This window comes from Pieris napi, chromosome 5 (assembly GCF_905475465.1).
Source record: "Pieris napi chromosome 5, ilPieNapi1.2, whole genome shotgun sequence".
Taxonomy (NCBI): domain Eukaryota; kingdom Metazoa; phylum Arthropoda; class Insecta; order Lepidoptera; family Pieridae; genus Pieris; species Pieris napi.
Window position 1 is genome coordinate 115,233 of NC_062238.1, and position 23,802 is coordinate 139,034.

Genomic DNA, 23,802 nt, shown 5'->3' on the forward strand with positions numbered 1-23,802 from the left:
ATCTGGAAGAACAGTTAAAATGACCATAACACGAAATGTACCGATAACACGCTTATCAAGCTGTCAGTCTGTGTGTCACAAGTCGTGGAGAATTTAGCAGTGCAGCACTGGCCGACAAGGCGAAGTGATCTTGATACATAATATGTATTATATATTAGATATATGTACATAAAAACAATGTCAAGACACTTTCTGCGCTAGTGGGCTTTGTCAGTCGGAGGGGTTGTGACGAATTGAAGAAACATTTTTCAAATCCAAATATGTGGCCTTTTGCGATTTTATTAATTGGTGCCGGTGAGTACCTCTTGTTTATTTATTTACTTTTAGATGTTTTACTAACTTTATGTCAATAAATTAATGTTTTCATTCCACTTGACTAAATTTTTAACTGCAATTATTTTTACTTTAAAGGAAGTTAAAATTTATTTAGTGTTTCGTGAAAATAATAATTCGAAGTACAGCCTTTTAAAAGATATTTTTATGGTGAATTAACATTTAAGTAAAATTATTTTAGCGGGTTGTAAAAATAAAATAATAATGCACATAAATTTAAATTTATTTACATTATTTATTATTTCAGGCATTTAAAATCTCATTATGCCTTTATTTTCAAACGGGTAAATTTTCTAAAAATTACCTCAATGAAATTTTATGATTTCCATAAATAGTATTTGACTAAATAAACTTTAAATGTGTGTGTGTTTGACTAACATAAATTTTTTTTTTTAAATATCTAACTAAATTTTAATTAATTATTTATTTTAAACGCTTAGGAGTTCCTAGCGATTCCATTTAATTATAATGTTTAATGATAATTTATTAAGAGTCAGGCACAATGGGCAATAACGATAAAAGCCCTACAATTAAATAGATTGACTCAATCAGAGTCGAACACCTGACCTTCACCGCACTGTGCCAGTGACTCTGGTAATTGCTCTTTGTATGAAAGTCCCATTACACGTGACATTGATGGGGGTCAGGTTCAAATCCAGGTTAAACAAGTTGAAGCCGCGATGAAATATTTAAAGATAATAAAACGTTATGCCATACTTCGATTGCTTGCTGGTTAGTTTCTTTAATGTCCATCACGCACCCGAGTGGGAATTTGTTAAGCTTTTGGGAAGCTATTACAAAAACCTACCTTCCTGATCACCTAGTTGCCTAAGAGTAAGTCAATTAATAATATTATTGTTATAAAATCTCCAAGAGGATTTGCTGCATTTTAGAATGTGTAAGACAAATAGAAACTCGTACCACTTAGTAGATATCATTATATATTTACGCACTTATAATAGATTTCTTTTGAAGATTTGTATTTTAAATATAAATTAGAAGAATTGTAATCGTTATTTGTTTTGTATATTTAACAGAAGAACACAAAAACAGGTTTATAATATTTTATCAATTGTAACATATAACTAAGATATAAAATATTCCTAACTTAATGCATCGTTAGCCTCTTGGTTAACATCACGTTCATCATCATTGGAATGGCTTTAGGCAATTAGTTTTTCTTTCGACGTGCGAGATGTATATGTCTTGTACAGTAAAAGAAAACACCGTAAGGGTACCGACTCGTCTAAGTCCCGTATTGATCAATAAATATGTCTTCCCATTCCCCATAAAGGGATCGCAAAAGATCTATTTTTCAAACTTCTCTATAAATTTACATAAATTGATTTAGTAGGAAGTGTCACAAATATTCTAGCATTAATTGAGGACACTCACCTATCCTAAACGTGTACAAATTATTTCGTTCTTTCCTTAAAAAGATTCCTCCGAAAATTCGGAGCTTTCAACGAAATTTTTATTGGAATAGCGTCATTTCTATATTCTCTTTTGCAATTTCACGAAACGGGGTTGAATATATCTTTTTGTTTCCAAATCACAAAGTAAGCGCAAGATACGTCGTGTTCAAATCGTTCACAGTCGACACAGTTGAATCGTCAAAATATTGCAATTGCTTCTGGCTCACCAAGCTGATGAAAACTAGGTGTTTAAAACAAAACAAAAATATATAATTGAAAAGATTTAAACTTTTATATATATTATTCGATTTTACTTATATGACAGACCTAATGGTCATGGTCATGTCATGTTCATGGTCTAATGGTCAGCATGTTCAGCAGAACATGAGGTCACGGTTTTAAATCTTGGGTAGGGCATAATACGATGTACATAAACACGATAAAAGTGGATGGATGAATATCCTCCATTTCATATAAAGTACAACGTTAAACGTCATAGATATGGACTTGTAACACTTCATAATATGACGTAGTTAATGTATTGAAAACATCGGTGTCAGACTTGCCAAAGGCGGATTAATATGACATGATGTACCTACAGAAGTGAGTTTGCGAGACAAGTCGATAAGATACATTATCACGGTACAGTGCACTTTGCATATTTTTGTAGTATAATCAATAGTAAATTACGAACTGAAAAAAAATTGTGCTTAAACTCTTTCAGGCCAAGGGTAATACGTAGATTGATTTGGTTTATAAATTTCTCTTTAAAACATAAACGTACGTCTGATTCACTTATGTACCTTAATGTTTGAAGCTTAGAATTCATTTTAACAAAACCAATTTCCAATAAAGTTAATAGAACAAAATTTCCTTAACAATAATAATATGTCAGGTAACCAAGTTTGTTCTCCTATTTACCTTTGTGACATTATCATATTTCGTCAGCACTATTTAATCTTGCAATTTGGCGTATCTGACATATTATCCACGTAAATCTTATGTCATTGTTATCTGGAGTGGCCCTTAATTTGATAAAATATTTAGATTTTTCAAATCAACATAATAAGCCAGCATCCGTTCATGTATCAAGATAAGTTAAAGTACGTGTAGATAGATGTGACTGGACCGATATCGATAAAAAACTTATCGACAACACTGACTACGTAAAAAATCGCCTTGAAAGTTGGACCTTATTCCTTGACCTGTCTCCTTTATTTTTTGTTCATCTTAATACTAGAAGGAATTATAAGGAATTTAATTGTTACAGGTACAATCCATGGAGCAGAGTGGTCATATGATTGTAAGTAATTTCTATTCTATGACCCTAAAAAATTCTTGCAAATACAACATTGTTACAAATTTTTATTAAATGCATATTTTCCAAAGTATTATTTTCCAAAATGCATTAAAAGCAATTGCAAATATAATATTTAGCAGTTTGCCGCTCTTTGCCCAAGAGACGTAAATCCAATTAACGCGAGCTTGCTCTTCAGAATATAGGTCACTGTGTCGACATACAATTCGAAACTAGACCTCGCAAGCTTTACTAGATTCAATGAGAGCATTCAGGCAACAAGTACCTTTCAACGAGAATCATTAAACTAATTCGACTCTATGTCATGTCACTTTTAGCTTATTTCTATTAGATAACTAGCTGACCCGGCTAACTTCGTTCCGCCTTAATAATAATATCGTTGTTACTTTAGTTAAACTTATTTTAGGATTTCATTAAGGTGATAATTTTAATTTTTGCAAATAGAGAAATGTTTTATTGCTTGCCATTGCAAAAGAAGAATGGCAGTTTTACACATTAGGCCTCTTCTCTCTATCGCCAATATTGCGATACTGCATGTTAAAGCACTTTCTGCTTTACAACATTTTATGATGAGGTAACACATGTTTTCGATCAAGATCAAAGCCTGGTTATGCATCTCCTCATTTACCTCAAGTTCGGAATTTCTTGAAGTGACACGAATTCGACGTAAAATGATGCGTAGTTTTGTCAACAAATGTCACCACATGCCGTGTGTATTCGTAAAATTAATTAATTGATTTATTGTTATTCGATAACTTATCCGATATTTTATTACTTATTCTGCTATTCGGAGTGGAGAAAAATCCATCAAAAAAGACATAACTAACATCGGTCCAGCCGATCTCGAGTTATAAGTGTTGTAACAAACACGACTTTCTTTTATATATATAGATTAAAAAAATCTATTATATCGTACATATAGCCAAAGCACAACACCAAAGAAAGGAACCTTTCGGCAGGAAACTGTTTACCTTATGTATTGTATCATTCTGCTGGTACACGAAGGTCGAAATCAAGAGTTAGTCATTACAGTAATCAATGTTGTATAACATTGTTGATGTAATTGTCATCCAAAAGCAAGGTTTTCCCCTTAGATGAAACCCAATGGCCTGGGCAATGCAACGAAGGTAAAATGCAGTCACCCATCAATATAATGAGCCGCAGTGCACTGGTGGACCGGCATGGACTTCACATAAGGGGCCCTTTAGTGTTCCGAGGATATAACAAGGTCAACGTCACAGCCTATAATGATGGTCATACGTGTAAGTATACCTGGCATTTCAATCTTCTTATTTTTACTTATATTCATAAGGGAACTGCTGCTTTTATATATTTTTTTTTCATTTAGTGAAATGGACGTTGGTTGATGATGCACCAGTTCCGATGGTGTACGGCGGCCCACTGAGAGGAAACTATAGCTTCATGCAATTTCACCTACACTGGCTCTCTGAACATGCCATCGACGGAATGAAGTGAGTAAATAGAAAGATAATGTTAGTAGGTACTTAGGAACAAAGAGGAATTCTGCAAATGCACTGAACTACTTATACTTACTTAAATATTTGATTCAAAATACACTTTGCAGAATGCGTTTAGATTAATATATATGCGTAATATAAATGCGAATGCGTATAGAATATATAGTAAAATTATCACAATTAAAATGGAACATTGTCTCCATTCAACCCACTCAATTCCAGTTCGAAATATAAATAAATAACAATAACATGATACATAATAAAATAATAAATCTCTATAGATATCCGATGGAAATTCACATGGTGCACATAAAGACTGGCCTCACGTTGGACGAGGCACTTCAGCGGCCGGACGGCCTCAGCGTTATTGCTATCCTTTGTCAGGTAACAATATCCGTAACTCTATTAATAGACGATCCGAATTCAACAACTATTCAAATCTATTTTGTACATGTTCATGTCGATCGGGCAAAAGTTAAATTGATTAGGTTTACTAAGTAATACAGTGAACATGCAATCAACATAAACTTTAGAAAAAAAGAAAGAAAGAAAAAAATAATTCTACACAATAACAGGATATTTAGGTAAAATATCCTGTTGTAGGTAGATTGTGGGCAGCTACTCTCTTCGTATTGACATGTTAACTATACTTTACTTTATGATTTGTACATAACACAAATTTATAATTATATGTTTGCGTTGTGCTTGATGTGGTGTGGCGGGTGTTTGTTTCAAAAAAAGTCTGCTAGTAATTATAAAAGTCAAAATGTAAAATTTATTGCAATTAAGTATAAAAGTCTAACAGTTAAAAGTTTTGTTTGGTTGTACAATTTTGAAGTTGAGTAGCGAAAAGGTTTCCTATAGGATAACTTCAGAATAGCGCGTTGTGTGCGCTCAATTTTCAGCATTGAAGACGATCCACCTCATACCGATATGCAGTAAGATAATATCGACTGACGTAATGCAGTATACACAATCTTGATTGTATGTGGATCAGAAGGGTTTAGCGATTATTACTAATACAGAAATTATAGATCCCTAAACTGGATCAATTTTTCACCTTTAAGACCTATTCCTGATAGCATTAATGAGCGATTGCGATAAAGACAATTCAAATAATCACGATTAGGTTCCGTCGTAAGTTGTTTTATTGATCTCTCCTGATTTATTCACCTCCAGGTAAACAGTGGTGGTGCTAGTGATTATGCCCTCGGAGAAATCGAAAGTTACTTTCCAAAACTGGTGGAGAGGAACTCGGTGTACCCAGATCCAGCTGTTTTAGATTTCACGTAAGTAGTTTCATATTACACATTGAGCAGTGTTGGCCTAGTGGCTTCAGCGTGCGACTCTCTTACCTGAGGTCGTAGGTTGGATCCCCGGCTGTGCACCAATGGACTTTCTTTCTATGTGCGCATTTAACATTTGCTCGAACGGTGAAGGAAAACATCGTGAGGAAACCGAAAAGTAGACGGCGTGTGTCTGGCACTGGAGGCTGATCACCTACTTGTCTATTAGATTTAAAAATGATCATGAAACAGATTCAGAAATCTGAGGCCAAGACCTAAAGAGGTTGTAGCGCCACTGATTTATTTTTAGTTTGATATTACGTTTAAAATATTTGGATTCCATGACGCCAATACAAAAGTTGCGTTTTATTGTTAACTAAAAAGTTAAAATGTACCGGTATCTGTTTCTGTTCCCGATTCCCTAAAGTTATAGCTAGATGCGACATCGTCGTAAGCAGAAACTCGGCAAGTAATGAATATTTACTTTCTAGACGTCTCTTAAGCCCCGAGCCACAGTCCTTCTACACATATCACGGATCACTTACGACTCCCAACTGCCAGGAAGTCGTCACATGGGTTGTAATGGACAGACCCCTCATCATATCCGATACACAGGTATGCCAATGTATATCTTATTCCTTCGATGAATCATGTTAAAGTAGTTTGTAGTATATTCCCTCTCCCAGTTTGTCACACACGTTTGTGACGCTATCAATTTTCGGGGTCGGAATGCCGGTGTCCGGTATTGCTGATATAGAAAAAAAACTTCCGGTGCACCACCAAGGTTCGATCGAACGACCTCGTGGTCGAGAATCGCACGCTTGAAGCTTAACTTAGAAAGTATGAAAATGTATAATCTTGTATACCTATATTATGTTCTCTTACAGTACAAACAAATAAGTCGAGTCGACGTCGGTAGAATAGACAACTACAGAAGTCTTCAAGCAGTAGACCGCGAAATATACCGCAGCCTTGCGTCCTGTGCCTCCACAGCTTTGCCCGGTCTTCTGGGACTTCTAATTACTTTCCTGAATCTCTCTTCTTCACTTTCCACCGTTTTGAGTAAGGGTGTCTGTACATTAGTCAATATAAAGAGAAAGTTTTTGGGCAGTACGATTCAAAATTGCACTGTCAAAACGAACTAATCAGTCCGCTATGTGGTTTAGGAAAATTAATTCTTTTTAATACTAAAAGGGTTCAAAACAAACATTCAGAGTATTAAAAATGTACCTGATTGGTTAGAAAAGTTGAAGTTTATAGCCGACGTTCTACTTACGGCAGCTCAAATCGTTCAAAAGATTAAGTAGAGGCTATTTGACAGTATATACCGAAGTCTCCTCTTAGTATAGCAATATAACGCAAATCCTGCTTGATCAATCAATCATCAATTATGATTAGATTAGCAACTATAATATAATCATGCTAATCGAGAAACAAAATGCAAAAGTAACAAAACATATACAATCTATATATTTTTACAGCTATAACTATCGTTTTATGGCATTATATATTTTAGACATATTATTGCAGATTACTCGTCATTCTCAAGTAGGTATCGATAAGATTTAAGAATACTTTATTTTAATTTATTGCATATTAATAAACATAGTCCCTAGTGGCATGTTATAAAAATGTAAATTATGACGTAGTTTTATGATAGCAAGTTTTCACGCAGGGCTGTCGGTCTCGTGATAGTCCGATCGTATCAAGTCCTTACCACAGCAGCGTATTGGCTTTTTTCTATAGATTTGTAACTAGGTTATAGAGCCCGAGTTTAGCGTATTGCATTGAAATAATTACAATATATAGTATTAGCAAGTTCTGGAAATATATCCAAAAATACATCATAATATATTTAACTTTGATCGTCTATCAAATATATTAATTAGGAACGGCTTTTAATAGAACCCCGATAAGCTTCGTCAAATTATCGCAAAAGATTATTGTGAATAAACATTTTATTAAACTATTTATAGCGTTATAACGATGACGTCTGGAAATTATTTTTGGACGGATTTAGCATTATCTCGTATTTATTATCCTAATTATTACTAGATACATAAAGTGAGTTCGTTTATCTTTGAGGAAAAAGTCAGTGAACCGAGCCGATCGCGGTGTTACAATAGCCAAAAACTTTACAGACAAGACATGATTTTCTGTTCTTGTTGTTTTCTATTTATTGTTTTGTTTTTTATGCTCAATTCTAACGTTACGCTTATATATAAATAACATATTTAATTATAACCCATTTCAATAAAAATTAAATGAGGTAATATTTAAAATGTAAGTTAATTTAAGTTTTTGTTAATTTATTATATTTTTCATGCCATTAAATAAATAAGTACGTAATTAAACACGAGTGAAACAAAATTATATAATAAGTTATGACATTAGTTTAAAATATAGGCCTACTAGAGTTCAATGAAACTATAAATTAGTTTACGTCATGTTAAGAGTGGTGTGATACAAAATTATTTATTAGCCTATATTGATAGCTCGTTATTGTCAATTACAATAATTTAATAGTTTCGCGATTAGATAATTGCCAAGCAAATTCTTGCCAAGCTCTATATAGGTATCTACTATACATTCTAGCTATACGTTCGCATTTTCTAGCTATCTAATATGTCTAAATACCAAAAGTATTAATTTGCAGCTCAATCAGTAGTAGTCAGATGTAATTTATTTAAAGGTAAAAGATATTGTTGTGTCTATGTTCATTGTTTGTAAAGGTCTTAGTCATAATATAGAATACTTTAAGATTTATTGTTTTTGTTTCAAATTAGATTATTTAAAAGTTGTAAATATGGCTGTGTGCAAATAGTCGATTTTTTATATGATTGTTTTATTTGTAGTGTTATACCGGTTGTGTTAATGTGTTCTTTTATGCTAAACTCTTAATTTATTTATTAAATAAACATTAAAATAATTTTTGGCTTTTTTTTATTGAAACTTGTACAAATAACTATAACAAATATATATATCTATTTCGGTCCAATTGGGTGCCATGACAGAAGGTAGCTTCCGCTTAGATATACACTTAGATATACTCACCTTTTAAAATAATAATTGAGGTATATTCTATCATGTTTTATCAGACCAAATACGATGATTGTTTGAAGACTTATACACACAAAAGATTATTAAATATATCTCAAATAGCGCCATAAATTATAAAATATCTCACCTAAATTCCCTTCTTTTATTGCATGTGTAACACGATAACACGAAACGTTTGTCTTCATAAAAATATTTTTTAATGCTTTTGTAACTTTGAGCGCCTGAATGAATGATAATGAAATGAAAAGGAGGGCAACTGGCGGCCTTATCGCTTTCGATCGATCTCTTCCAGGCAACCACTGTGAGGAAAGAAAAAAAGAAAAGGCAAGTAATCCAAAAATACATAAGTCCTATAGACAAAACGAATAGAACAAAATAAAGCAATTAAAACATGTAAACAGTGAATTAAACACTGTCCGTATTTAAAAAAAGAAAAAGAGCACGTGAATCACCATAATTTTAGATCAGTTTCACATCAGTTAGTATGAATGTTAGGGATACGATGTGGACAGGTAATGTTTGTACAGTAGAAATTTAAAGGGAAATAGAGAAGGAGCTAAGCAAATAGGGATCGCTTAGAACGGAAGTGCAAGAATCTGTGTAGTCTAGTAGTGGCAGAAGGAGAGAATGTGAAAGTGAGGTTTTAGTGCTGAAGGAAAGAAAATTACTGAGACGTCGAAGGATACTAGAGGCACCGTACAATTTGCGGCTAACTTCTTTCACATGCTGGATAAATACCCAGGATAAATTTTGATCAAGCCCCTCCAAATTCTTAACTGTATTCAAATTCAAAATCATTTAGATACCACAATGTACACTTATGAACGTCAATAATGAAATATATATAAAATACTTCTAATATGTTCACTTACTGACAGTTCTCAAATCAAGGTCGTAGAACGGACGAGAAGAACTGGCAATAAACTATCCGTCACTGTTTTTAATCGCCAAGTTTTTTTTTGTTTTATACAACGTTTGTAAGGAGCTGCAACCATTACACCATGTTCCACATGACATCTTTTACTAATTATTAATAGTTAATATAATAATTATTAAGTATCATATCAAGATAATATAACATTATTATTATTCTAAATAAAATATAAATAGGTAATATAATACTGCTAACATAAATTAATATAACAAAAAGCAATAACTAACCTTCAAATATATTAACTAAAATATGATATTAAAAAGAGTCCCTTTAGGCAAGGTTCCGAAGATTCTGGCAGCGTTCGCCCTTTGAATAGCTAGACTCATTCTTTGTCCGAGGTAGCTGCCAACTCTTCGGTCTCCTGTGATGTCGACTAACCTTCTTGCTACGACCCCACGGACCAAGGGTCTCGACACCGAATGGGACAACATATTAGGAGCCTAGACCCCTGTATTTGCATGCTTTAGCTTTTTCAGCTGCATCACAAGCCGCACCAGCTATGTTGTTGGTTCCACGTATATGGAAAGGGCCAGTGTATCTGAACAGGTTGCATCCCATACCAGCACCCAGCCCAACTTCCATGAAATCAAACTCATACCGTCCGGTCTCTTGCCATCGTCTCTTCCAGTCGGCTCAAGTAGACTTGGCACGTTGACGGTTGCAAGGGACCGGCGTATGATATGGTTAAGTGCGGCGTGTCTCGAGAAGCGGCCTGCACTGTTTTAGCATGACAGTCCGTGATGTCCTAGCTTTTCGACATCAAGACTAGCATAGTCGAAATAACTAACATCACCGCATATACAAATTCAAGTCCCACCAGTCACCACAAGTAGCACCCGTTCACGAGTATGACGCAAGGAGAGCCATCGGCCCCCTAATATTCAAAGGCACGCCGTCGATATGTTCAGGAAGTATCCTGGTCCAATCAATTTTGGACGTGAGATAAGGCTGCCAATAATTATAACTTTGCTTATGTAGGCATTCATTAGTAGACCAAAATCTTTGTTTACTTTATTTTAAACCCAGTCGTTGCACTAAAGATTAAAGCAATCGTAGTAAAAAAATCGTAGAGAGAGTCGGCTTATTACTGAAAGCATTAGGAACGTAAATGTAGTTTTTATCCTTTGTGCCTTATGACATAACTTTACCGCGCTTCACTTGTAGACGGCCTTACAATTGCCTACTTTAGGTTGCAAACTTGCAAATCTTAATGTAGAAATCCGCCTACAACATAGAATAATCTAGCAGGACCCTCAGGAAGTTAGTTGTTCTCACCTACGGCTAGATCTCAATTTAGATTTGCGGCCATTATCCTAAATGGATCTATGACACAAATTCATTTATAGACACGTTTAAAAAGTTTAGGTGCCATGTGCACTTACATTACGTCAATTAAAAGGATAAAATAATACTAAAATTAAGTGTATAACGGACGAGAATTACTAGCATAAAATCACCAACCCATCATCATTTCTTTTTAATCGCCAAGTATTCTTTTACAAGACGTTTTGTAAGAAGCTCCAACAACTTGCCTATCTGCCACTTTGAATGGTCCAGTAAATAGGCTGTCTCGCTCTTAGAACTTGGTCTGCCGAGTTTCCGAAACCTTGATTTTCACGCTCTTAATGAAGTTTAAGTTTTCATTTAGTTTTAATTTTTTCCTTTGATAGATTACCTATGTTCTAATATAATTGATGTGTAAGTGTGTTAAATTTGTGAATTCATATTTTCTTGTATTTTTTTAGGCATACACATTGTTTTAGAACGTATATAAATAAATAAATAAACTACATCACCACATCCTGAAGCCATTAGTTATTATTACTATAAGAAGATACTAATTGCTTCAGAAATCATAACAGATTGTAATAAAAACCCAAAATTGTATAAAATACATAATATACGTAATCGCCTTTGTATCTTAGTGGTTAACTGACGCAACGTTTTTGGCGATCTCCCGGTGAAACAAAAATTGTCCCGAGCTAATTACTCCTTCTGCTCCTGGAACGGTTTGGTTGAATTACTTTAGATGTAATCTTTGAATTGCACTTTAAATAAAATCGGACTAACTAATTGTTTAAAAAATAACACGTTGACCAAATAAATGAGTAACGATTACATTACATTACAAAATACTAGTCTAACATTACAAGTATAAAGTAGGTAGTAAAAAAATAATAATTTACCAGTGAATCTTTTTATCAAACTAAAACCAATTACAAATTTGTATCAATTCCGCTAAATTGGATTTATTAAATTACATAGTAAAGGCAACAATGGACCACCTCACTCTGAAAAATATTTCGTCGCCTAATTAAAACTAAAATGTTATGTATTTTAAGATCAAATTTCAGTATTAAAAAATACAAAAACAAAGCATTCGTTATTTAATAAACAATACTTACATCACGAATTCTCGCCTCATTCAACCATTGTCGGCAGATGTGATTTGTGCACCAACTAACATGATTTATTTTATTCTATTTGTCTTTTGTACGGGTAAGTGATATTTTATTTAAGTCATACAAGCATCATGAGTGTCTCGTGGGCCCTCTACGGGCATAATTTCAGTTGTACCACACGGCGTGTACATCGTCGATCTGTCTATTACACATCTGTTTAAGGTCCTCTATTTTTGTTAAGTAAGGACAGGTATCTCGTTCTCTCACTCTTCGAGTAGGCTATCTGTTTCCACCGGTTTCTGTCCAGCGCCTCTCATATTATAGACATAGAAGATATAGAAAATTGATAAACTTTATATATTAACGATCCTTTTCTTTCATTGCAAAACACGGAGACTATAGCGAGTCCATCTCGCTTGATCAGCTATCAGGAAGTCAGTATAGTTTCGTAGTTTTGCCTGAATTCAAACTTAAGGACATGAATAATTATTTTCGAAATTGAACTTTTTTCCTGAAATGTTAAAATATTTAAGTATAAAACGAACTGTTATTTATAAAACCTTGTTTTTGGCCGATTATTCAGTGTTTCCTGCGACGTAGCTGCGGGGGAAAACCAGATATTGCCTCTATTTAAGTATTTTATATATACCAAGGGGCAAACGGGCATCAGGCTCTACTGATGTTATGTATACGTAGTTGGTCCCAAAGTTCTGTCACTGGCACATTATTTCTAAATTTCGAGGAGGATTTTATAAAAAAATAATTGCATTCTATTTTGGAATGTTTGACTATTGTTTTAAAACAAAAAACAATAACTTTCCGTAATTTTTCATGATGGAGTGGACATTGAAAGAAAACCGAATAGTTGTTATTGCGTTGCACCGCTGTGGGCACTCGCCGAGTACCATTTTCAAGTTGCTCAAAAATTTGAATATAACGCTTAGGTGTGTGTACGGTACTATTGATAGGTACCTTGAAGTCTCCAGTGTTGAGGACAAGAGAAAGAACTGGCCGGCCACGCTCCGTAAGAACACCAGCAGTAATCAAAGCTATCAAGGCGCGGATAGTAAGAAATCCTGTCCGAAATCAGAAGTTGATGGCTATGCAGATGGGTGTCAGTAGGAAAACAGTGAAAAAGGTTTTAAATGAAGATCTTGGTCTATGACCATACAAAAAAAGAGTAGGAACTTACTTAATGCTCGTCTAAAAGCAATAAGGCTTAAGAGATCGCGGGTGTTCTTTAAGTGGTACGCGAAAAACCGACACTGTGATATCCTCTTTACGGACGAAAAAATTTTCGATATCGAAGACGAGTACAATAAAAAAAATGATACAGTGTACGCTAGGAGTTCTGAAGAAGCTGAAAATAAAGTTCCAAGGGTGCAACATGGTCATCATCTATCATCAGTAATGGTCTAGTTGGGAATGTCCTATCCGGGCTAACTGAGGTTTATTTTTGCGAAAAGGGGGTCAAAACCAGTGCTAAAGTGTACCAAGAGACGGTTTTGGATCGCCTTGTCAAAGACCTGTCCAGCACCCTATTTGCGGGACATCACTTCGTGTTCCAGCAGGACTCTTCGCCTGCATACAAAGCCAAGACCACTAAAGCCTGGTTTGAGCGTCAAAACATCGACTTAATTATACATGAGGATTGGCCTTACTCCAGTCCGGACCTTAATCCTTTGGACTATAAATTTCAGGTCTTAGAGAGGAAGGTCTGTTCTATACCACATAAAAATTTGGAGATTCTGAAGTCATCTTTAAAAATATCAGAGACTGAAATCGACATAAATATGGTGCGTGCTGTGATAGATGACTGGCCGCGGCGCTTAAGGGCCTGTATTAAAAATAAGTGAGGTCATTTCGAATATTTTCGATTATCGATCAGTAGTTTTGTTTTTATCTTTATTTCCATTTATGACGGAACTTTGGGACCGACTACGTATGTTAGATACCGCATGGACACATATTACATTACATCATATTGCCAGAAGGCTTACAAGTTTTAAGAATTGGTACGCTCCTTTCTTGAAAGACCCTAAGTGGAAGTTAACAGCTGTTCCCCCATAGCGGTGGTGCGCGGCAAAAATTTAGCGTGGTATTTCGTATTCTGCCTCGACGTCCGATGATGAAACTCAACTGCATGTATCAACTCGCACAAGTCCTCCGAATACGAGGAGGCGGGCCAATTTCTCGGCAAATCTAGCAATGAGCTCTGACTTTGATAGTCGCATCACAGGATGTCGCCGATTTTGCCCAGGCTTTAAAGTATTCTTCCTTAAGACGCAAGGCCGCCAAGAAGAGAAGATTGACTTGAACCCATTGGCGGATCAACAGAGACTGAGTAGTTCTGCGGATGCGAAGCCAACAGAAGGTCAAACAAAGAGGGTTTATGACCACTCATGTCAGGTATTCGCGTAATCACAGGGACCATTTGTGTCAGTACGACTTGCTCGGTTCTGGCTAAAGCAAAGTCGTGAAAATATCTTCCACCGTGATAGGTGGTTTCAGAGCTGAGCTGAACCGAGGTGTCCTAAATCGGGAAATTAACTCATTACACGAAACTCGAGTAGAATAAGGTGAACCTACTGCATCACTTCACTCCGTACTGCTCCAGTCGTGTCTGTCCATTTGGCAACAGTATGGTACTCTTACTATGAAGGGGTTGACAGATTGCGCTGGTGAAATAACGTCTGTCACAGGTTTTTCACCAGTGGGTGGTCACGTCCCGACTCCGATGTATATTCAGCAAAGTTAGTAATAATTTAATTTGATTATATTTTTTTATAGATTTCGCTGGATCTGTTATAAAATTTGGACCAATTTGGAGTTATAATGGTATGTTAGTCAGATTAAATAGTTATAATTTAAATAATCTTTAAATTGCAAATAGAGACTAACTATTAAAAACAATCTAACGCGTATTTTTATTTTGATTTGTCGAACGCAATTTCGCACCAGAAACTATTACACTATAAAATCACGTGAAACTAATGCTAGTAATATCATCATACTACTGTATTCCACAGATGAAAGTTCATGGCCAGGGGGCTTTTGCAAAGTAGGGGGCAAGCGGCAGTCACCTATCGACATACAGTCCAAAAATGTAATCATTGACTTCGAAAAACAATTTATTAAATACGGCAAACTGAAATACAAGGGCTATGAAGCTGTTTTATTGACAGGAATCAATAATGGGCATACCGGTGAGTGAACATATGTCTAACGTTTAAAATTAGATATTTCCTGTTCAGATAACGAACTTTTTTACTGATTTCATACAACCTTCAAGAAATGACAATTAATTACAATTATATAATCGTACAAATGCATGATCTTTATCGTTGTTTATTATCTTTTATAGAAATGTATACTTTTTACGTCTACTAAACTGATTTATTTTTAATTGAAAACTAATACGTAGAAAACAAATAGTTTTATACCAAATCACCAAGCCCAAAATTTGACTCGTGGTATATCAGGCTTCAGAGTTCAGCCTAAATATGTATATTGAAGATGCGGGTTGAGGCTAGTCTTAACAACATTTAAGTTATGAATAATGTATATTTTTATATAATATTTTTGAGATGTAATTCGCAATTTCAGTTCAATTTAGTACCGAGGGTGACAATTCGATGCACCCGACTCTCACCGGAGGTCCTTTGAAACACGACTATCGTCTGGAGCAGCTCCACTTCCACTGGCTATCCGAGCATGCTGTCAACGGAGCCAAGTAAGGATTATTTCATATTCACTTCAGTTAATATTAAGATCTATTAAACTGTATTCACTATGTGTGATGCCGGTAACAGTGCATTGTCGGATTCGATCTCGGTGGTTTCTACCAGACTATTATCGGACCGAAAATACAAAATGATCCATATCACAGCGTGAATCGGCCTATCGCTGCTTCGTCTGACCGGCCGCAATTACGTCACTATTGAGGATTTCGATTTTATTTCACTATAATAATAACAATCATTTTTATGTACCAGTTTAAGTATTTACAGCAATAAAGGCAATTTATTTCACTAAATAACAATAAATACCTAACTTAAGTATTCTTAACTATACAACGACACACGTCACGATATAAACCTAAGAAATATTGAACTGTTACAGGTTTCCTATGGAGATTCATTTCGTCCACGTGAGATCTGATTTAAAAGTATCAGAGGCACTCAACAAACGAGATGGACTTGCTATAGTCTCCGTGTTTTGCAATGTAAGAAGAGGATATTTTATATGAAATGTTTAACTATTTTTGTTTCTTCTTAGTCTGCAGTCGCTTTATACTATTTTAATGGTAAAAGCATAAAAAATAAAGCCGTTTCATGTGCAATTTCGTTGATAGAGCGCAATATACGTGAAGTTATACTATAAATCTATATGTTTATTTTATATGAATGTTGCAGAGTTTCTGTTATTATTTAGTTGAAACTTCGCCATAGCAAATACGATTCCGGACCTAACAGGTTTTGGGCAGTAACAAATAATTAATATAAATGTGTGATTAGTATTATCACACCATTTGATTTATTAATGCATTACACTCTTATCTATCCAATCGAACAATTCATTTATCAGTTTTTTAAATATTATCTCCAGTCTTATCATAGATAATAATTATTATAAACTGCTTTTATATTTCCGACCAACTCTCTAAAACAGGAAGCTTATCTAATTCATTTGTATACTTAAAATATAACTTAGGTATATTCCGTTAAGTTTGACTAGAATTGATAATGCAACTGACATTATTTTGATTAAAAATCGCGTAGAAATAGCAACCGTTTCTACTAATATGCAGATAATTTATTATAATATGACCAGCATAGGTCAATAAAAGATTGGACCCTTGGAAGGAGTTCCGTTCCCTTACCAGTAAGATCTATAATCAGTCTAACCTGCTACCTGTACCACGAGAGGTTGTTAGTCATAGTAATATTTTTCATGTGTTTATAAGTTGTACTAAAACAGGTTAAGACAGAGCTCAAGTCTGAGGAAGCAGACACATCGGAGGAACTGATGCTGCATATTCCTTTATTGATGAAGACTGCAAATCGCATCAGCGGTGTACTTATGGATCTGGAGTAAGGATTATTGTTTTAATTAACGTAGCTCTCAAGCAAACACTACTAGACAGTTTTTATTCAAACTTGTCTGGTACAAAATCTAGTTCATCAACGATATAATATGTCTTTACTTCGCCTATACGAGTAATTCAGAATTATAAAGGACGTGCAGCATATTGGCATCATATTTCTTTTTGAAGTAGGATGTAACCAATAATGAAGCTCCTTATTTTACCTTAGATGTGACCGTAAGTACGGTTTGTAAATGAGTGACCAATTTAAGTCTAGGTCGATCGGTCATTCAACAGTGTATTATCATAAGATATAAAATAAATGCGCGTAGGTGCCTGAACAGGCGTTATTAATTATGCAACACAAACCAGTAGGTATGAAGTACCGTAACCCGGTCACAGGACAGACACCTAACTGCGTCTATTTCATTTTTTGGCTTAATTTCTTTTACCAACTGGATGCAGGAAGTACAAGATAGGACCGGCTGTAGCGCTTCAATTATGATGATGTGGTCAACCTTCTGTGCCTGATACACGTCACCATTTTTCTCGAGTCTAATACGCATTGTTTGACATTGAGATTCGAACCTATGGGTTAATAATCGCACGCTACATTACACTACATGTTTGGAAGAATGTTATCTTCCATCAACATTTATCGGTAAAGGTTTTATTTTATGTTATATCCAAGTAATAAAATATTTAACAACAACATTTATTATACATATTGTACACGCTCGAAATGCCTGATAGTTATGCATAAATTACGTTTTGAAATTATGAAACTTTCAGAAAACTCATCCCTGTGAAGGAATCTTATTATTCGTATTTGGGCTCACTGACCTCACCAGAGTGCAATGAAGTAGTCGTTTGGATTATATATGATAAACCCATACATATTTCTGACGCCTTGGTATGTATAACTCCCTATGAGATAATAATAATAATAATCCAGTGACACTACAATCCTATATGGGTCTTTTGTTTGGATGTTTTGGTGCACCGTACGAACGAGTGTAAGTCGGCCACTGACGATACGTCCATTTAGTAGACTTCCTTTTGGATGCACTCCAAATGGAAATTTATCGAGATACGGTACCATTCACGATACTTCCATTTGGATGCATGGCGTCACTTCGAACTTTGCAATCGTACGGCAGCAGTTGTGTGTATTTTATTAAAAAGACAAAAAAAACCTAAGAGAAGGTGGATGAAGGATTGGTTGAAACAAAGAAATACTTTTATTTATTTAATAATATAAATATATTTATTTAAAAATAGAAATACTTTTATTTTTTTCTATTACTTCCAACACAAAGTCACGCGCGGACAAAGACATAATAAAAAGAAAATTATAACGCTTGACAAATATACAGCATATGCACCACCATCGACATCAAAACATAAACTGAAACAAAAACCTCAAAAAAATGGACGCCGTTTCGTCCATTCACGGACAATTCGGACTGCTTCCATATGGAGTGGCGCACGTTTCTGCCATTGACGGACGGCCACGGATGACGTCCATTTGGCCTGGACGCATGGATTTCAATCCTTTTGGAAATCCAGAGCTGGCTGACGTCCATCCAAATGGAATACTTTTTTACCATTCATGGGACGATTTTGGACGACGACTACTCCATTCGGATTAATGGACGTATAGTCAGTGGCCGCTATTATACATAGACAGCTATTGGTGAACACCCGGGGTCGAAGCTATGACCTCAGGGATGAGAGTCGCATGCTGAAGTCAAGACCGCTTTTACCATTGCTTTATTGCCTAATAGATAGAAGGCATGATTATTTTTATTTATAAGCAAACAGGTGATAAGGTTATCTTTGCCTTCCAACGAATATCACCGTCAAGTCGCAATTGCATAAATAATAAAACGGTTAAAGTAGTTTAAAATGAAATGTACAGATTTGTATTGTTTACCAAATCTTAATTTTACGAAAATCTTGGAAAATGTGTACATTATTACATTAACATAATTTTTAATTCAATAGAGTTATTCGCTCCTCAACAATTAATCTATCCGTATTTTACTTAATTCCAGTATAGAGTTTTCGGCAACGTAGGCGTAGGAAGACACAACTACAGAAGTCTCCAGCGCCTGTCTCACCATCTGGTCTTTCAGCCACCACCGGCACTGGTCGCCACGCCGGTCGCCGTGCAAATGTTTAGCGATGCTGTCAAAGTTATACGGAACTTCTTTAAAAATATTACGAGGTACTCACCTAGTCACACGCCTAAGATGGATTTCAGCCGATAACATTTCTAAGTTGAACGGTAATTGACCTTTGCTTAATGATTCAGTTAAGGGTTATAGAGTCCAAGATTTTCCGCTTTTAATATCTATTCGCCCAATTGCTAGATTGACCTCGAGTATCGATTTAAAGAAATTTTTAATAATGATATTAATTTTCACAGTTTCGTATCAAGAGGCCTGCATTAGAGATAATTCTACCGGATTGATACAACAAGACAAGACAATTAAGGATAATTAAAGAATGTTTTGTTAAAATCTATTTATTAACGTAACCGTACAAGTTATTAACAAATAAATACAAAATACTTCGTACGATTCCTCCTTTCATACACTGTACAATTATCACACGAAACTAATCAACAAAGTTGATAAAAATACTATTATTTTAAATGGATTCAAAGTTATTTACACAAGAAAGATTAAGGTGAAATTGATGACAATAATTATCTTTTCCATTCTTTTTATATACAATAAACACGACCGATTCATGGAATTCCTGAAATACAGAAAAAATCCTGAAACTATTTTGAAAATGAAGAGGAATCATAGAAAAAAGAATCCTTTTCATTCGGGGTTTGATATATGTAGAAAATAAATTAGCCTGCATCATCCAAAGGGAGTCGGTCACACTGCTGAACCGATTCTGATGGAATTTGTCATCGTTTATCGAAAAAGTATTTCTCGCGCTCACAATATCACATCCACACAAATTAACTAAGTCCGTCCAAGCTCTATAAAGCGATCAGCTCCTTCAATTGCTTCTCAACGTATTGCACTCGCGACACCAATTTGTCCTTCGGGTTGTATTCCGTGTACGGGACTTTGAGTACTTTGAAACCCTGGAACAAAATTACGTATAATTTGTATAAGAAAATAAAGAGTCGGGCACTCGTTGCCTGACTGTGCACAAAAATAATAATAATAATAATAATAATAATAATAATAATCTTTATTGACATATTTGTAATTACAGAAATCCTATGAAGACTCTGACACCTAAACTAGGCTTTAGTGCCTGTATCTCAGGAGTCAGTGGCTTCTCCCAATATAATTCGTAACAAGTGTCAAGAGAGCTTATTCAAAATTTTACAAGACAATACTTTTTATAGACATTTGTAAATTCCAGATATTACATCTAATTATCTTCTTACACATAATATACTTAAACAAAAATAACATATATTAAAAAAAAATGTTTCAGTATAAATTACAATGAATATAATAGGTAATAAAATAGGTACATACACATAAAATACTAAAATACATAAATATACATAATACATAAATATACATAATTATACATTTTACATATGGGTATATGTAACACTAGTATAAATATATAAATTATACACATAATTAATGAATCAAAATAACTAAAATATTATTGTAGCATGTTAGTTAAATAGATCTTCTGTTTCCTCATAATTTAAGGACAAAAGCCAAGTCTTAACAATTGATTTGCAGTCATGTAGTGAAAGAGGGTAGAAATTTAATTTTTTGTTTATTTTATTATATAGAAAGACTGAGAGATATGCTCGTTGTCGCCTTGCGAAGGTAGTACGGAATTTTGCTGTGGGGAGTACATTTGGTATACAGCGTTTGTTACTGCAAACCTCTGGGTTATAAGGGGTATGGACATGTTGTTTGGCTATTATATTAAAGACGAATAACTGTCTAACACTGAGGAGCTCACACTGTTTATATAAAAGTGTGGTTGAAAATCTGTAGGGTTTGAAAGTCATTACTTTTAGTAAAGATCTGTGGGCTCTTTCAAGCTGAATTAGATGTGACTTGCACGCTCCACCCCACACGCTCACGCAGTATCCAATAACCGATTTTACTAAGGCAAAGTAAACAGTGCGGAGTAGTTCAAATTCCGCGGCATAACGTAATTTTTTGAATGTCCAGATTAGTTTTCGCGTGCGTGCCGTTATAATCTCAATGTGAGGAAGCCAACTCAATTTATTATCTAATTCGATACCGAGGTATTTAATGGTATTGGATTTTGTTATATTAATGCAAGTACAATTGCGCTCAGAGACACATATGTGTATTTTAAGATTAATATCAGTCATATGGGAATTAATAGTTTGGAACTGAATATACGAAGTTTTAGAAATATTTAAAGTAAGTAAATTTTCCCTGAGCCATCTAGCCACCTTCTGCAGTCCGCTTTCGGCAATATTTTGTATCTCGGTCCAGGTGTCCCCATAAAAAACTATAGCCGTATCATCGGCATAGGTAAACAACCTGCAACTAGTTAGGGACATATTACATAGGTCGTTTATGTAAATAAGAAAAAGACTTGGACCAAGAATACTGCCTTGCGGAACTCCAAAAGTTACATTTGCGTCGGAACTAATATAATTATTAATCTTAACCCTTTGCACCCGACCACTAAGGAAATCTTTAAAAATAAGCAGGGCTGAGTCTCTTATTCCAATTCGCTCCAATTTGTCCACAAGTATAGGTATTGAGACGGTATCAAATGCCTTGGCAAGATCGAGGAAGACACCAAGGCACTTTTGTTTCCTGTCAAGTTTTTCTGTGACAAACTCAATCAAGCTACCCACAGCGTCTTCTGTTGACATACCCATTCTGAAACCAAATTGTGAGCTGGACAGAATATTGTACCGATTTAAAAACTGTATTAACCTCACGTTAAGCATCTTTTCTAGGATTTTTGATAGTGCTGTAAGCACAGAAATCGGTCTGTAGTTTGCAACACAATCCCGTGCCCCACCCTTGTGAACAGGAGTAATGAGAGACCTTTTAAAGACTTTTGGAAAGCAGCCTTCCCTAAAACATGTCTGAAACAAGATAGTAAGCGGCGATACAATGACATGTCTTACCATTTTTAGAAATCGAGCTGGTATAGAGTCCCAACCAGTGGCACAATCATTTTTTAAGCTTAAGATGAGAGATTCCACCTCAACCTCATCTGGTGGCATTAGTACGAAGGAGTTAGTCGAGCAATTAGATCTTGTACATATGTAGTTATACTTACACCCTGTAAGTTTTTCAGCTAGCTCTCTACCAACATTAGAAAAATAACTATTTATGTCCTCAACCGCATCCAATGCGTTACAATTCCTAATTAACTCATCGGCAGAAGATTTTTTACTTGAACTATCGGTGACATATTTTATTGCAGCCCAGGTTTCTTTATTTGATTTTGCACTTTTTAATAAGAATTTATCGTGTTCGCGCTTCAATTTTCTAAGTAATGAGCAACAAAAATTCCTGTACCTTTTATAGGTTATTTTAAGAATTTCATTTTGGGGGTCCCTTTTTAAATTAAGATGCAGTTTATCCCGGTGACGGATACAGCGAAGTAGGCCCGGAGTCATCCAGGGCTTAAGAGATTTTTTGCGCCTGGGTACACGGACTTTTTCAGTGTTAGCTTTAATAGCAGATGACAGAATTTCAACAAATCGAGTCGCAGCAGACTCGGCGTCTTGCTTGTTAGTCATAAAAGTAAAATCAGCCAATTCAACATATTTTATAGCTTCACTAAAATTTACTCTTTCAACAATGGAAGGGCACTGAGTATTAGTCCGTTTACTGTTAAGGGATAGATTTATTAGAATAGAGTCGTGATCAGTTACGGTGGAATTTATAACTATAACACTAGTTTGTAAAACAGTTTTAACCATTACATGATCGAGACAATTGCTTAATCGTGTTGGATATGTGTGGCCTGGCAGAAAACCCAATTCGCTGGTTAAATTTAAGTAAGAGTTACTGTTTCTGTCACCGTTTCCAGGTTTTATATCGATATTTATATCACCTATTAAAAATATATTCTTAGATTTTATAGATTTAACTAGGGATGCATCGATACGCTTTTTTGCCGATACGATACCGATGCCGATACACTTGTAGGAATATCGTCGATACCGATACCGATACCGATACCAACATTTATTGAATTAAAATTAAATTAAGGTAAAATATATCAAGTTAAGTTAAAGTTTATAATTTTTATTAAAAAAATATATATACATACAAAAAATAGCCACAAATTTTGAATTATTTTAAAGGTTGTTACTAAAATTAAAATCAAATAAATAACTGTTAATAATTAAAAATTAACAATGATAACATTGTTGTAATTTTGTATTTTATTAAATTTGGTATCGAAAAAATACTACTCGCGATAGCAGTTAAAAGTCAACTAAATGATCTTCAAATCTACGTTCAATAAAGTCTCAATGATC

The 23,802-nt window shown here is 34.8% G+C and overlaps 3 protein-coding genes across 6 annotated transcripts in view; 2 read left to right on the forward strand and 1 right to left on the reverse strand.

Annotated features, from left to right (window-relative positions):
- Window positions 1–81: 81 nt before the first annotated feature.
- On the forward strand, window positions 82–8,082 carry LOC125049976 (putative carbonic anhydrase 5). The gene is made up of 8 exons (XM_047649548.1): window positions 82–294; window positions 3,019–3,051; window positions 4,161–4,328; window positions 4,415–4,538; window positions 4,826–4,928; window positions 5,724–5,833; window positions 6,322–6,445; window positions 6,718–8,082. The coding sequence occupies exons 1-8, from the start codon at window positions 261–263 to the stop codon at window positions 6,973–6,975; spliced, it is 954 nt and encodes a 317-aa protein (XP_047505504.1). The 5' UTR covers window positions 82–260; the 3' UTR covers window positions 6,976–8,082.
- Window positions 5,695–23,802, reverse strand: part of LOC125049974 (FAST kinase domain-containing protein 4) — a 35,541-nt gene continuing 17,433 nt past the window's right edge. For 3 of the 4 annotated variants that reach the window (XM_047649543.1, XM_047649541.1, XM_047649540.1), the window contains exon 11: window positions 19,827–20,421. In XM_047649543.1, the coding sequence (XP_047505499.1) occupies window positions 20,314–20,421 (108 nt within the window). In that variant the 3' untranslated portion in view covers window positions 19,827–20,313. Of the gene's footprint in view, window positions 5,705–13,537; window positions 13,544–19,826; window positions 20,422–23,802 lie in introns of those variants that run through there. The other variant, XR_007117078.1, reaches the window with a different exon arrangement.
- LOC125049695 (carbonic anhydrase 1-like) lies at window positions 14,883–19,859 on the forward strand. Its single transcript, XM_047649117.1, has 8 exons — window positions 14,883–14,979; window positions 15,256–15,432; window positions 15,833–15,959; window positions 16,349–16,451; window positions 17,207–17,319; window positions 18,105–18,225; window positions 19,370–19,542; window positions 19,744–19,859. The coding sequence occupies exons 1-8, from the start codon at window positions 14,883–14,885 to the stop codon at window positions 19,766–19,768; spliced, it is 936 nt and encodes a 311-aa protein (XP_047505073.1). The 3' UTR covers window positions 19,769–19,859.